Here is a 16,419-nt window from a genome sequence, read left to right as displayed (position 1 = left end):
GACAACCCAGTGATGTCACTAAAAGTTAGCGTGTGCCTTACGTATTACCTTATAGCTTGACATACAGATATTACCAGTAAGATGAATGCATTTGCCAACTTACATTTTAGAGAGCCGAAAAACATCTTTACGAGTTTAACATGTATCTTGAACAACACTAGAATACAGGTAAACTGATCTAGTTCCCAGCTATACATTTGTCAGAACTCTGCTGATGTCTGCAGACTTTGCAAGAGCTGGCACCTGGTCACGCACCTGATGAAGCGGGTCTTTGCCCACGAAAGCGTATGCTCCAAAATATCTGTTAATCTATAAGGTGCCACAGGACTTCTTGTGGTTTTTGAAGATACAGACTAACAGGGCTCCCTCTCTGATACTGGTCTACCAGCATTACCACACGTGTGAACTATAGTAATATCAACATGAAGTGAAACTTCATTATGACTTTTAGAAGTCCGTGATGCTTTGAGATGCTGCATGTAAGAGGAATGCCGTCTGTTGTGATGGTCAAATGTGCTGGTATACAATATCTAAAGGTGACATTGCAAGAGTCTGCGGCTGCACTCCTGTTGTCTGGTAGCTTTTTGAGCATTAGCTTTTGATTTTGTCAATTCTACTGTGCTGTACTTTCACGTCACACAGTGTTCCTGAAATTTTGGACGTGCTGCAGGATTTGCTGGGTGAATTTCTATGGCTTTGTTGTACATGAGTGCCGACTAGGGGATCACAGTGGACTTTCAGACTGTGCTAGACAACCCACAAACATGTTACCGATCTGATGTTTGCCACACTCAGAGGTATATAACCATTAAATCCAAGTTCTGTAGACTTCTGAGTTGTACTTATAAACCTGCTGCAACTGGTGGTGGTTCATTCCTTCTAGGTACAAAATATAATCAGAGTTTTTGATTGCCACGTATGAAATCAATGCCAGTGGTGAGCGGGTAAGACTTTGAGGAGTGTAGTACTTGTTTAATGCAGTGGTTCTCAAAGTCTGGGCTGCCTGTGGTGGCACTCAACTGGGAGTTTTTCCCTACTGCTCCCATTGGCCAGATGCCAGGTAAGTGACCCCAGCCCTCTCCTGCCCAGACCCTGCTGTCTGGGAGCTCCCTCCCGCACACTAAATCCCTATTTTTACCCCATCCCAGAGACTAGGGGAGCCCATTAAATCTATTAGCCCTGAGGCCCCAGAAGAATTAACATGGTCTGAGGGAAGCCCTGAGCCTAGGTCCTTCCTCTGCCACCTCCTGGGGCTGGAGTGCGAGGGGAGAGTGATGCCTCAGTGAGAGTTGGGTCGTCTTTTCTTTTTCCCTGTCCCTTTTCACTTTTGTGTGGCCCCAGCCTAAAAATTGCTTCCCCATCTTTGCCATAAATACAATGTTGAAACCTTTTGTTCTGGACATAAATTAATATTTTACTTTATTTAAAATGAAGATTTGTACTATATGTCCTCTTATTTTATGAAATATAAAAATAAGATTTAAATATATGGCCCCCCCTTATGTTGTAGCTGCATATTTAAGTTTTTCGGATCCAGTAGCCCCACATGAATAATTTAGGCTGTGTCTACACTAGCACCCCCCTTTCGAAATAGGAATAAGGAGATTTCGAAGTGTGCAGGGTCCTTTTGAAAAGGCCCCCATGTAGACGAGACGCACGCGATCAAAATCAGCACTTTTGAATTGCCACGGCTGCCATTTTGCTAATGAGGCACTGCATATTCATTGCAGCACCTCATTAGCATATCCCAAAGTGTCTCATTAGCATCCCGCTTTCGAAAGGGGGGTGCTAGTGTAGACATAACCTTTTGTGTTTAACGTATTTAGAGATAAGCAAATACATTTGTTTTCACGAGTGGTTGGTTGGTGTTCCGTGTTGTGGACCTTCGACTGAAAAGTTTGAGAGCTACCAGTTTCATGCAGTAGCTGTGCTTTCTTCTAATGCCACACCAGCCTTTTATGTATTAATCTCCTCTGTGCTATTCCTTCAGAAGAGCAGTCACTGTTGCGGTGCTGTTGATGTTGCTAACTGCAGTGAATATCAGAGTGCTTCTAGTTTAGGACTCTGGAACATCACTTTGACTGTCCCAAGGAAAACAGCAATTCAGGTGACCTCTATACACATCAAAGGCAATGAAGCTCAAGTGTGATTGCCATTTAAGAACTGAGCACATTCACATCTGACCATGTTCGGGTCCAAATGTTACTGTTGACACTAGTTTTCTTTCTGGATTGCCATGCTGGCACAGACATTAGCATGTGGAGCCCTGTCAGCTCTCTAATCTAATAGACTGTTCTTGTCCAGGCCATTGTGTGTCAGTGTTTTATAAGCTGAATGTTGCCAGGCTTCATAAACAGTCATTTTTGCACCTTTTGCCAGACTTTTTTCCCCCAGGTGTTTGTTTAAAAACAAAAAAACCCCATGTAATGTGTAATTTAAAACCTGCCATGGAAACAAACTGTATACATAAAAATGCTAACATGAAGGTGAAGAGCACTGAGTCGCAAAAGGAGGTAATGATAGTTCAGAATAACATCATATTTGAAATCAACCCCTTTCTAAACGGTTTTTATTTTTACTACCTTTTATGAAAATATTAAATGGACATGGGCACTGCTTGAAAGTACTTCTGTAGTATGCTTGAAATCCTGAAGAGCTTGCCTCCGGGGTGTTGGTTGGACTATTTGTTTTCCAATCACTAAAGCAGAAATCTCTGCATTTTTTTTACATGCCTTTGTTGCATTCAGCTAGCCCTTGTTGAGGTCAGTTACAATGGCTCCACGTGCTCAGAGTCTAGAACAGTGACTTGAGGCCGAGTGGGGTTCTATGTGCGACCCATGAAACATTTTGTTTATTGCTGCCCACGTGCCAGTTTGTCCGATTCCTCTGGTTTCTATCAGCTTAGCTTTTTCCTTCTAGTAATACTAACCTGACAGACATGTGAAGTGAGGTGTGTGCTGACTGCACAACGCATTGACTGTGAGGGCTGTGCCCTTCCATAGCATCCAGTGACAGTGCTGTGGTGAATTGGCGTGCCCCATCAAGTTTGAGGTACCCAGCTGCAGTTAGCAAAACTCCCTATGCCGAGAGACCAGCTTGGTTACCACAATTTTGCAACCCACAGAGATGAAGAAGGGACTCTCAAGTGGCCCATTTGCTAGTTTAGGTTGCCCATCACTAACTACAATGTTTAATGCTATGGACAGGCTTTTTGCTGGATATCTGAGTGCTCCCATTACCTATCTGCAGGTGTTATGAAGCACTCTCATGTTGTGGGTTGGCAATGCAAAGAATTGTAAACATCCAGGTGAGTGTAACTGCAAGAGAAACTCTGAAGAAATATAAACACCGAAAAGAGAGAGGCAGAGGTGGTCTGACAATACATTACAGAGCACTGAAACATAAACATGCAGTTTGAAAGCATGCTTTCTTTGTAGAGATACATGTAAATTTTAGCTGGCCTTTCCATTATTGCTGAGATGGGGAAGACTTTACAGCATGAGACACCAAAAGGAGCTTAAATTGGTAGGCTGCTGGGTTCCTGTCGGATAGGTTCCATTCTGATCACTGGAGTCACAGATGAATTGATTGGCTCTGCATTTTGAGACGTTCTACACCCTCCAGTCCTGTCAGCCTCTCTTAGATTATTGGGAGAGGTATTTTTGTTCATGGGTTTGTTTGCTATATTACTTGAGCAGTTTCTTCGTCGGCGTCTGTCCCACTACTTTGGGATGAGTGTCAGTAGGTATATTGCAAAAGCCACATTATTCCCCAGAATTACCTCCTCTCTTTCCTGAGAGAGGAGCCTCTGTCCATGATATCTGCATCTAATTGTCTGACAATCTCACTGTGTGCCTAGCCATTTATTATACATTCTTCCCTCTGCCCCTGGGACACAGATGAAAAAGAGAAGATCGTGTTTTTTCCAGCTCACTGATTTAGCATGCATCTTCTTCCCCCCCGCTTCTTTAGGTAATAAAGCCAGATGGCAGTGACAAAGAAACAGAAGCGATACATGAATCAGATGCCCCTGAGGAGCTGTTGGGGAATTGCCTTCCTCGAGAGACAGTGAAAGGAGATGCTGATAGTCCGGATGTTGTTCTGGAGGCTCAGTTTGATGATAATGATGCAGAGAATGGACAAGAGAACTCGCAGAACGTGCTGGGTGATGCTATTAAGAAACTTTCTATGGATGCCAGTGAAAAGGGTGAGTGGGTCAGTCTACTGTATTAAACTTTTATATCCGCGTACTTGAAATATTTTTTGCTGCCTTGCTTTGCTACAAGATTTAAAGTGCAACGCGGAAGTTTAATGTGTCACTGCCTCTGCCCTTCCCATGCTAAACTCCTTAATAGTCAATAGGTTGAGTTCTGAGTGGCTATTGAAAACTGGCTTTTACGGTGCCTCAACTACTCAGTGTAAATCTCTGGAACAAAAACCCACTCCTTTATTGTTAAGATTCCCAGTGCTGCATATGACACTGCGGTTTGCCATCTGACTCAGGGTGTTGCTATAATTTTTTCTCCCGTCTCAGGCAGGCTTTCAGGGCTATGAATTAAATCCTTTGGTTTCTCTCTTGCATTGCAGAGTTGAAAGTTGTTTGTAAAAAGGTCTCTGAAGAGGAAATTGGTTTGTTTAAGAAAAAATAAACCAGTAGTATGATCCTTTTGAAGAGGTGCAATCTTACTCTGAATCTGAATCCTTCCTATGCCATCAGATGTCACAGGAAGGATTAGTGGCATAAACGAGGCTCCAGCATTCCAGTCTGTTTGGGGCCACTGCTTGCATGCCTTTAAATTAAGTTCCATAAGTTTTCCTTCCTTCCTTATGTTCTACAGAGGGGTTCTTTCCGTTGGCCTCTTTTTACATGTTCCTCCAGGTACCCATTGGCACTCCTGCAATGGCAGGTGCTCTGGCTTCATTTTTAATACACGTTTCAGATGTTGCCATCATCTTTTTGAAGTGTATTGGAGACAGGATTGTTGAACTCTAACAGATCTCAGCATTTGCCATAAATTAATTCATTTTAATATTTATTTACTACTTTCTTGAGGTGTTTGCTCTCAAAGACAATTAGGCATCTGTCCATTCTCTTGCTGGATTGCCAACTTTTACATCCAGGGCCTAAAATGTGAAAAACAGTTGAGTTTAAGACTTGTGGCTGGTCTGGGCTGTAGGTTTTTCTTGACCAAATCTTGCTTAAGCCAGTGACTGCGGCGACTGCCTTGCCGATTTGGGATACCATTTCCTTCTGGACAAGCCTGTTGGCTTTCATGTTACTGTTAAGATATGTGTATTGCCTTGCCTCTTGTGTCTCTTTGCCTTCTCACTTAATGCTTGAGTTGGGGATTGCATGGGTTCTCGTTAGATTTGCTTTTTTTCATAACCCTTTACCTATCTTGTATGTGATGTGGGACAGTCTTTCACTTTTGCTTGCATGCTGGTTGATGTGTGTTTTGGAAGAGCTATGTCGACAAAATGCCTGAATTGCACCCACCTCTGCTTTTTCTCACAGACAAGTCAGTTTTCAGGATGGAGTGAGTTAACTAGTGGTGTTCCCCAGAAGTCATTCTGGGACTGATCCTATTCATTGTATTTATAAGTGTAGTTTGTAGGTGATACAAAACTGTTCAAGACAGGTAAGTGAAGAGGTTCCAAAGGATCTCACAAAGCTAGGTGATGGACAACAAAATGGCAGGTGAACTTTAATATTGATAAATGCAAACTAATGCACATTGGAAAACATAAACTCAACTAGATGTATAAAATGCTGTTACCACTTGAGAGAGAGCTTGGAATCATTGTGCATAGTTATCTGAAAACATCCACTCAGTGTGACGTAGGTAGTCCATTGTGTCAGACGATGATGTCTTGAGCTTGCACAGGTTCATCTGTTATGGACTTGCATGTGGCTGAGGAGTCCAAGCTTTGAACGGCATGAGCGTTCTCAGTGGGGGCAAGGGAATTGTCCTGGCTCTGTTGGTGCGGCTGCTGCTGTTGCTTTCTTCCTCTCACGGGCATCAATGAGGCGTACAAGTTGCTGCTCTTCAAAGTTGTCATACGTGTGTCGTACGAGAGCTTGCCAGCCTGTTTGGTCTTTTGCATGCTGCTCTAGCTGGTCTGGTTTTAAACCAGCATGAGTAATGTTAACCCTCACGCGGTCTTTATATCTCTTGCGAGGCCTATCTTGATTCCTTTTGCCCTGGGAGAGTTCACCGTAGAGGAGTTGTTTAGGGATTCTTGACTCCTCCATTCATATGATGTGCCCTGTCCAGCGAAGCTGAGCTTTCAGAATCATGGCCTCAATGCTTGTGGTTCCTGCTCTGTCCAGGACTAGTTCGTAACTCTGTCCTGCCATCGAATGTGCAGTATTGACCTCAGGCTGTGTGTGTGTGGAAGCACTCCAGCAGTTTTCTATGTTTTCTGTACAAGGTCCAGGTTTCAGAGCCATACAGGAGACTGGTCAGGATGACAGCCTTGCACACTTTCAGTTTAGTGGACTGTCGGATATTGTGCTGATTCAACACTCGTGCTCAATGTGCAGCAGCAGTCAAAAAAGCAAACTGAACGGTAGGAACCAGTAAGAGGTGGGTAGAGAATAAGACAGAGAATATTGTATTACCTCTCTAAATCCATGGTGCACCCACATGTTGAACATGGTATGTGTATGTGGGTGCTTCATCTCAAAAAGTTGGTCCACTTAGTGCAGATCTTTTATACTTGGCTTTTGGTTCTTTCCTAAATAAGTAAAAGGGAATGTATACAGGTGAAATTCATTACTGTGCATAGGGGCTGTACGACGCCTCTCGATGACGTACTTAAGCCCAGTTGTGAGGACTCGGGTGCTCAGAGACCTTTGTACAGGCCTCTGCACGGGTGTAAATATCAGCCTTTCTGAGCAATGGCAAGGCTGAAATAATGGTACGTAGCTGACAAGTGTCATGCTCAAACAGAAACTTCTGTTGGGTCTATTTATGCAACAAAGTCTCAAGGATTCATACTAGGGAAAGATGCCATGAGGTAAAGCTTTGGTAAAATGAGAACATCAAGGAACAGACAACCTATGTTTAAACAAAACCCATAAATCTCTATTCCTGAATACAGCCCCCCCCCACCCACCAATTTAACTTTGCACAAACTTCTTGTACTGCAATGAGAATGACCGTACAAACCACGTGACAGATGTTAGTCATGTTGCTTCATGCACTGATGGTAGCGACTCAGACAGTACAGTGTTGAGCAGGCCATGAGAACCTACGTAGATCAGAATAAACCAAGCTGTATGATTGTCCTCAATACCTGACAAAGCTGATCAGAAGCAGCTGAATTTAGGCACAGATGCTGTCATGAGCACGATTAGAAACCTTTTGTGCCAAGAGTGTACTGAGTGGTGATGACAACAAAGGATCAACAACTTGTGCAAGGCCTGAAAAGTATCACCGCTTTTTGGTGGTCTCGCTGTCCATGGTATTCAGTACACAGGCATATCTCTATATATTACATATTTAAATATATCTACTCTTAACTGAGCCTTTAAAAGATCCTCTGTGACAGTCAAGTGTAGCAGAGGTCCAAATAAGCATTGCAGTTCTCCAAAATAATTATTCCTGTCCCTTAGCTCAGCACAAGCACACATGGCAGTGATTTGTGCATGTCATCCTCTTGCATAAGGCTGTGCTGTTTTCTTGAGTCTGATGGTGCTAAGATTGATCACAGGTCTCTCATTTTTCCCCGCCGGTCACTTTCCTGGAATCTCTTATTTTGGTTTCACCCTTTGAGATGCTGGCTACCTATATTCTTTACCACCTCTCAATCAAGGCAGCCTTTTTGACAGCCTTTATGTCAGGTAAAGGGATCGGAGAGATCCAGGCCATTGTAGCCAGTCCACTATTCCTCCTCCCTCTTTCGCAAGGGCAGTCACTTTCATTTGTCAGGTCATCAGTCTATTCACTTCCAGGTTTTCTCCCCTAAATCCCATGCCAGCCTGAGTAAAATGAAAAAAGTCTCCTGCTGGATGTAATGAGAACTTGTAGCATCCCCACATCAGACTGAATACAAGGTAAAAAGACTTGATTTCTGTGTTCCCGTCTCCTCACTGGAGTTCTTTGTTTGCAGTTTCAACTGGGCATTCCACTGGTTTACCCCAGTCTCATGTTTGGAAGGCTGTTTCTAGACCTCAGGAGGGTTTAAAGAGTTCATATCTTTCAACAGTTTGTGGCATCCGCCTAGGAATATCTTACTAGTTTTGGATGAATGGGCTTTGTGAGTTCAATCGGTTCAATCTTATTTAGTTCGCAGCGTTGAGTTGTTTTAAACTTTTGGTTGTACGAGTGAAGTCTGCAGTAGAAATCAGTGTTGTGCTTGAGACAGGTAACTTCTTATCCTATTCTTCCCACATCCTGCGCATGACCCCACAGTGGCATCTTATGAGAGACAAAAATTCACTCATGCAGTTAGGTATCTGGATTGAGATTGATTCCACATACTGCCATATGTTGTAGTAGCGGTGGTAGTAAGCCTGTTCCACACCCACATCTTGGAGCATAGGCCACTGACAACAATAACTGCCTCTATGAAATCCTCCAGATGCACTGGCCATACACCATCGAAAACGAGGAGCTGAGGCCTCATGGTATGGAAGAGACTAAGTTCACCCATGCCTTTCTCATAGGTTGCAAATCCAGGCTGGTCAGGCTAAAAGGCTTGACTTTCGCAGTGGAAGGTAGGCATGGGAGGCAGTGGAATATGCTTACTGTTAACAACGGTTTTCCTGGATGAAATAAAATCGTTCATTCAGACTGTACTTTTCATTTAGTGGCAACATAATTTCCTCACAGAGGAAAAGTGACACAAACGCTTCAAGGAAAATAATGTACAAACCCTACAAAAGGAAATTAAACGGGCTTGTTAAATATTTAATGAAGCACAGTCATGAAAACATTTCTGAAATTATTCCTTAATTGAACAAATCTGGTGTTCCCATGAGACATGCAGTATTGATAACTCAGGAGAATGAAGTCCTCTGTTGCTGGCAGTAGCTTTGTGGGCATCCTGCTCCTTTTCCAGAGTGAACATCGTTGGGGGCTGTCAAAGGGGAGTGCAGTCAGAGACAATTCAGGGGTTTGCTTCTGTACTACGACTGCCAGCAGGAGACCCAGCTGTGGTAGCTTTATGATGTAGACTTCTATCCAGAAAGAGTTAGACTGAAATCCTCTGACCTCATCTTACAGAGATCACCAAACAGCATTTTGCCTGTACCAGTTTTGATTACCAGGGACCTTAGGCTGAAACTGATGAACTAGGGGCTCTGAGATTCCCTTATCCCTGTATTCGGATCACAAAGATACTTGGACATTCATTTTGATATTGTTGAGTTCAGTCTTTGTCCACAATGAAGTAGTTAGTGTAGAGCAAAGTGGGGTTCCTAGTGAAACACTCCATAGAACAATCTGAAGCTAACCTTCTAAATTTTCTCATCTTGAACTTTGGTTCTTCTAATTCGTCCTTTACTTCCCCTTTATCACCAAACAAAATCTCTTGATAATGGGTTACATGGTACCACGTATTGTATAGAGTTCCCAGTGCAATCAGGGAGAGTTTCTCTGTGAATTGAGCTCAAAGATTGCCAGCCTCTCCTTAGAGGTTAGTGTGCTATCCACTTTAAAACACAACCACAGCTACCAGATTCCTACTTCACAGGTCATCAGAAGAATAGACTGGACACAGGTTGTCCAGGGAATTGACACTGCCTGCTTCCTCTTCCATTTCTGAGCAAGGAAAGAGATGCTTTCAGCTACTCCTGACCTCTGCCAGTAACCTAGCACCTTCTCAGTCAAGCTTTAGGCAGGAATGTGGCACAGAGAGAGGGCTGCTAAGCAACTTTCTCCTAACCAGGGACAGATGGTAAACAGCCATACTCATTCTGGCTTACGAATAGGAGGTTTAGTCATAACTCCCATTAATTTAAATTGAAGCCCCCATGCTTGGCTTTGAAAATCTAAACCTTTGTCTCCCGCTACCATTATTTGTCATTGCTGGTCATGAAATGCTGCTTATCCCTCTCCGTCCCATGGGTTAAATGGCAGCTTCCTAAATAATGGCTCAAATTTCGATGGTCGTGAGGGAAAACTACACTTCTGCCTTCAGACTTTCCCTAAGACTCCATCTTCTCTACCTTATTTTACATCTCTGTCAAATCATTAGTTAGTGTAATAAGTAGATGCCTGTTCATCACTGTGCTTGGAAGGAAAAGTAGCTGTATACACCGTTTGCCATTACATTGTACTCTCCTTTTTTGCATATTGGGGATTAATTGATAGATCTCTGCTGTCTGGGGAGTACTCGCCTCTGGTTCTCCAAAAGTCTTCTTTCTAACTCCGCAAGTGCTGAACTTCCAACATGTTTGGTGCTGCCGGCCCGTGTGGGTGTAGCACATTCAGGAAGCAGAAAGGAATGGTTATCTCAGGGTGAGATTGCTCACATATAAATTTAGAGGAAACACCATTGAGGAAGTTGCTGGTGCTTTTAAAGGGTATACAATAGCTATTATGAAATGTCTTGGGAATATCGTCTGGCTTGAAGCTGCACGGGTTTTTAAATACATTGAGTTATCTCAGTACATTGTGTGTATGGGAAGGAGGGCACGTTCACACCATTAGTCTGGTGTAGGACACTAGGTGCTGTATTCATTATTAAAGTTTTCAAATTTACTCATCAGACCATCCAGCCAAAATTAGCTAAATATGCCCCTTCATTCAGAAATAATCTTGTACTGATGGAATACAAAGTATATGTCTGGTGATTACTCATGTTTTTTTTTCTTGTGTATTGCTTTCCAAAGCAGAGCTTTTTTGTGGCTTATTTAAAATTAGAATAAAATCTAGTCTGCGGCAGTACCATCTGACTCACTCAGCATAGCACTGGACTTTTACCACCACAGCAGTAGAAGTCAAGTGCTTTTCTTAGATGTGTACGTAGCTCGCATTAGCTCTAGCGGGATCTGCGCATGCATTTCTGAAACGCTGTAACTCTATGTGAGGGTATTGAGTGCTGCCTTGCAGAAGGTACATTGCCCTTTAAAGGTTTGGTGGTGGTGAGCTGTATGTATGCATATTTTAAAAAAGGTCATTATTACCCCTAAAATCAGGGCCTGATGAGCAATTTTATCCATACGTTGCACTGTGTGGCAGGGTGGATAGGACCTGATGCTTTTTCGGGGGAAAAACATCAAGAACATTGATTTAAAACTTAAATCCGATTATTTTGTTTTGTTTACATTGCTCTTTTTTAAACGTTTAAAATGAAATCAGAATCCAATACAAAATTTGCTAAGGCCTAAACTGCTTGTAGTTTCTTAAAATGTTTAAACACAAGTAAATACGCTGAATCCATGAGGCTCTCAAAATACCTTAAGTTTGGAGGTGAAGCTTTTAAGCTTCTAGCATAACAGGTGTGTACTAAATTAAAGGCTTGTTACGTTTAGTAAAGTAATTTTCTGTGCTGTTTTGTGTGTTTAATTAAATTCCCGTTAACATCCAATAAAACTTGATAAAAATCACAAGCAAAAAGTTAATTATCTAGTCTGCGTTTACTCTAGCAAGTTCTTTCGAGAAAAGGGGACTCCTTCAAAAGATCCCATAGAGCATCTACACACACAAAGCACTCTTTCTAAAGTAAAATGAAAGAATACGGTGCTCCACTCCCGTTTCAGGAAGAGCGCCTTCTTTCGAAAGAAAACTTGTGTAGATGCTCCTCAGGGCCCATCTTTTGAAAGAGCAGTTCTCATGTCATTTCAATCGCTGGCCAGCTCTTTTGAACGAGCAGCGGCTGTGTGGATGATCTCTTTCCAAAGAGCAGATCACTCTTTTGATCCTCTCTTTTTTGTGCGTGGATGCGCTCTTTCAAAAGAAGTTATTTTGGGAGAGATATTCCAGAAGGTCTTCTTTCGAAAGATCTCTGCAGTGGAGACATAGCCCTAAAGAATAAACAATGTCATTCACAAGTTTCTAACATACTAAAATGGAAATTAATAGGAATCTGAAAATATTAAGACATAATTAATTAAATGCATACTATGAGTTCCAGGGTAGCAAAAAGATGTACTAAATCTAACGTAAGGGCTCTATTCAGTTATAAGTTAACGTGTTTGAGTATCAACCAATGGACAACACCTTTCTTTAGAAAATAACTAATGGAAAATGGAAAAGTTGCTTAAAATTGATTGTGTAAATTGAAACTTTTTGCCTGCTGATTTAATTCTAATCACTGCTTTAAATCTCATTGATTTAAATCAATTCATCCTGGTGTACAGAAATTCGTGTTGTGGATTATTTGACTTCTCTGGTATCATAGAGAAGGGCGTAACAATGCTGTTTACAGAATCCAAGTATCCCACCTTTTGGTCCTCACTATTAAATCGTGCTGCTTTTCCTCTTGATTGCCCTTTGAAATTGAATTATTGTTATTGTGTGTGTTGTTTAAGTGCATACCTGCCATTTTCTATGTGTTTGTGTTGTTTTTATGGAATTTTCCTGTTTACAGTGTATGGCTCTTTAAATTGGTAGAGTCAAAGCTTTGAAAAGCACTTCCTTATTGAGAGTGACCCACCATTTTTGAAATTAAATCTACTATGGATTGAACCTCTCTTGTCTGTTACCCTTGTGACCTGACCGGTGCTGGATGAGAGAATTTGATGGACCATGGGAGGTCAATATTGTTTAGCACATTACCAACACTTCCCCTGCTTACTGGGCTCTTGAAAGACTTTTGGGGGTAAATTACAGCTAAATAATAGCACAGAACACTGAGAGCTAGGACTGGTGGCTGTAAGAAAATTTTATGGGACCATGGGAGACTTCACCACACCCATGATAAGTGGTCATCCTGTTAACTAAAATCATGCCAGATTATGGATGTTGCTGCATGAGCGGGTTGCAGATTAGAGAGGTTCAAACTGTAACAACCAATTTATGCTTGTTGCAATCACTTTGCTAATGTTCTGATATAGAAACATAACTGCCTTTAGCTGCCTATTTAAGCAAACACCAGCGAAATAAAAAGTCTTATTACTTCATTAGCCAACAGCAAACTTTTCCTGTGTTGTCATGTGTACCAGCCTATCCCTGTAGTATGGAGTACCTGAATCTGAAATGCATTTCCAGTATTTGGAACTGGAGAGATGTCAGTAACGTCAACGATTGGGAAAGACAAGTCCATGTGGAATGGCCTAAGTCATTTTCTTTGGAGATTTTTATAGCTGAAGTAGTAAGCATTCAGGAATTGTTTCTTCTTTCCATCCAGTGAGGGAGAATTTTTTCCAGTCAGTTGTTTTTGAGATTTGAAATGGACATATATTTTCATTTGCAAGTAGATATTGCATCTTTAATTGTACTCCTTTGGGAAGGAATTCCAGATTGCCATAGAGACCAGTGCATACCTGGAGAAAGTAATTTTGGATCAGTCACCACTAATAAGGATTTCAGTGTAATGGCTGAAGGACTACTTTGGCCACCTGTAAGTGTCATGGTAATCTGATTGTGCGAGGAAATCTTGGGAGGGTTGTTTTTTAACATGAGACCATGAATGGTTGCCAGATACATCTGATTATGTAGGAGAACTGTTCAAATTGATCTCATAGAGAGGGATGCGAAAGCCACAATTATTGGTAATAACATAACTAATTTGGAGGTTCCTTGCAATTAGTGCCTAATTTTTAAAGTAAACCTATTACAATTTTGGTTTATCAGATAATCGCCAAAAGAAAACGGGAATTATAACACACTTACACTGGGTTCTTCCTGCTGAAGTGTGTTTTCACTGTAAGATAAGCTTGAGAAGGATTGCCCAAGCTGACATACTAAATCTTCCTCAGAGGGTGGAAATATTGAGTGGCTTTTGGATAACCACAACAGTAAAGGGAACAGAATAATTCAGTTTTGGTTTGGCATAAGGCAAAGAGCTTCTTCCCTCACTGGCCCACTTTCTGCAAAAGCCATCTTTTTCAGATCTTTCCTCTCCTTTGCGAATGGCTCTAGTCCCCCAACCCCTTGCGTGGGTGCTCACATCTTCTGTAACTCTGGCCCCTCTAGAACTGCAGTTCCCCATAAGGGCACATGGAAACTGCCTAGTGTGGGTGAACTCAAAAAGGGCTTTCAGAACAGAATTGAGGTGTCGGGCCAGAAATCTGTGTCCAAGCTGTTGCACCAGAAGTTCTCCGTCAGTCCCTTCTTAGATCAATGCCTCTTTAGCCGCCTTGTTGCGTCTCTCCTTTTTTCAGCCACAAAAGAATCTTTAGTGCAGAAGCCTGGGATCTGACAGCCTAGCCGAGTGGATTTCAGATCAGGGTCACCCATTCTGCCACTCTTCTGAAACAGCCGTGGTCTGCCAATCCGATCATCTCTTTGTGGCATCTTCAGGCATGTTTCTTGTCGCTGTTGTCCTTCAATCTATTTGGTGCAATCCTTTGGGCAGTAGCCCTGTCCTGCGTCACGTTGGCCAGCTCCTTACTAGTAAGTTCCTTAGAAAGGCATGCCTCTTTTACTCCTTTTATAAAAGAGCCCCTGGGTGCCATCATCTCGTCTCATCCCATCTTCTCTTTGGAAAGCAACATCCTCACGAGCAAATAGGCACAGTAGCCTTTTGGATACCAATGTTGGTAAAGAATATGTATGGGAGGATATTCTACATTGATTTCCTTGACTTCTCTTGACAGTTTGGTCACAGACTCCAACATCTCTTTGCCAGTTGACTCTCCAGCTGATGGGCTCAGGATTTTCTGGCAAATATGGCTAAGGCATTGAAAATTGGAGGTAGCCTTCTGCCTCAGGGACACTGGTTTTCCTCAACCACCCAAACACACCTGATGAGACTATTTGTGGTTGACAGGATGGATTCTACCAGGTGCTGCAGTGGACAGTCATGCTTCCTGCAGGCAATTTTTTGCTCAGCTTGTGCATATCTCATGTGTACATGTGACCAGGCTGTGTGTCTTCTGGGTTCCTGGTTTTACTGGTTCCTACTTGTCCAAGTGATAGGCAAATATGTCTGAGCTGGAACAGGTGAGAAGGGGGAATCTGAGGGGGAAGGTATGAAAGAGACACTTTCACAACGATTTACCCGCATGCAAGAAAAAATCCCTAGAACATTGTTCCTGGAAATTTTCACGTCTTTGCATGTATTTCATTTTTTTTCCTACAGCAGCTTGGCTGTAGTATCCCAACTGTGTCACACTGAAGAATAAATTTTGTCATCTTCTGTCTGCCTAATCTCTCAGCCAACCTGCAGACTGTGGTCTGTAGCCAAAATCTCATTCAACCCTATACTTCTTGTTAGACATGGTTTAAGATACAGTCTTTGGGAAAGAAAACAAACGAGTTTATTCCATAATCTGCCAGTGTTTCTTTATTTTTGATCATTCCATCATGTCCGTTAGCATAATTATGATCTTTTTGACTGCAACATTATAAACTCAGTACAATAACTAATGGTTAGGATGTGGTGTTTGTATGTATGTGTAGGGCATTACAGTTGTTAAGATTATCTCAGGTGCGTAGAATATTCTTAAGAATTCCCACTTAAGAACAGCTTTACTTGTTCAGCTTTTCAGAATTGTAGCTGATAAGAACTCTGGTTGTCAGAAATATTAAATGTTACCTTTCTTTGTCCTCCCTGTTGCTTAGCATCATAATCACAGTATTTTCCTATTTTAAAATTATTTAACTATTATCCAAGTAATTTTTTTAGACATCCGTGTCAACATGACATCCGTTGGGATTTGCCCTTCACAGAATACTATTGAGGGGTTGATTTAAAGTTAGATGATCTAGGAGGAGGGAAAAAAAAGATTACATTTTTTAAAGGAGAGGGATTTTATTTACTCCTTTCTCCCTCTTCTTTTCACAAACTTTTGATCAATTTTCCTCTACTCTCAAACGCTTCATAAAACTTCCCCTTTGGGCAGAGCATAAGCCTGAAGAACTTCATCCCAAATGACAATTTTGGGGAAAAGTTATGAAAATGGGTGTGTCGTTATAATGATAGCTGTTGTTGCTGAAGGATTTCCAGTGTAATCTTACGTAATGACTGACTATTCCATGTATGCAAGTTTACCCATCTGTGAATGTACCTTCTTGATGGCAGTGTCCAGCACACGCTGACAGAGCTATTTGCAAACTTAAGGGGAGTCCCTTGTGTTCCATGTATCAGAGAGGTAGCCGTGTTAGTCTGTATCTTGTTCTCTGTGTTCCATGTTAGCTCATATCTGAGTTAGATTTCAGTCCCATGAAGCTGACCGGCTTCTCTGCACTCCTGGTGGCTGCTGCTTTTCCCGGTCTGAGATGGCTTATCATTCATCCGTCATGTCACCAGGAAGTTCCGCTGATGGGAGCCTTGTTGGACAGATGGGCGTCTTGTGTGGGCTTG

At 42.1% G+C, this 16,419-nt stretch overlaps 1 protein-coding gene across 2 annotated transcripts in view; it reads left to right on the top strand.

Annotated features, from left to right (window-relative positions):
- DIS3L2 (DIS3 like 3'-5' exoribonuclease 2) overlaps positions 1–16,419 on the top strand; it is a 256,171-nt gene that overhangs the window by 80,118 nt on the left and 159,634 nt on the right. For both annotated transcript variants that reach the window (XM_075004083.1, XM_075004085.1), the window contains exon 7: positions 3,973–4,207. In XM_075004083.1, the coding sequence (XP_074860184.1) occupies positions 3,973–4,207 (235 nt within the window). The remainder of the gene's footprint in view (positions 1–3,972; positions 4,208–16,419) is intronic.

This window comes from Carettochelys insculpta, chromosome 10 (genome assembly GCF_033958435.1).
Source record: "Carettochelys insculpta isolate YL-2023 chromosome 10, ASM3395843v1, whole genome shotgun sequence".
In the NCBI taxonomy this organism is placed as follows: domain Eukaryota; kingdom Metazoa; phylum Chordata; order Testudines; family Carettochelyidae; genus Carettochelys; species Carettochelys insculpta.
The sequence above is the reverse complement of the archived record's forward strand: the minus strand, read 5'-3'. Positions and strand labels throughout refer to the sequence as shown.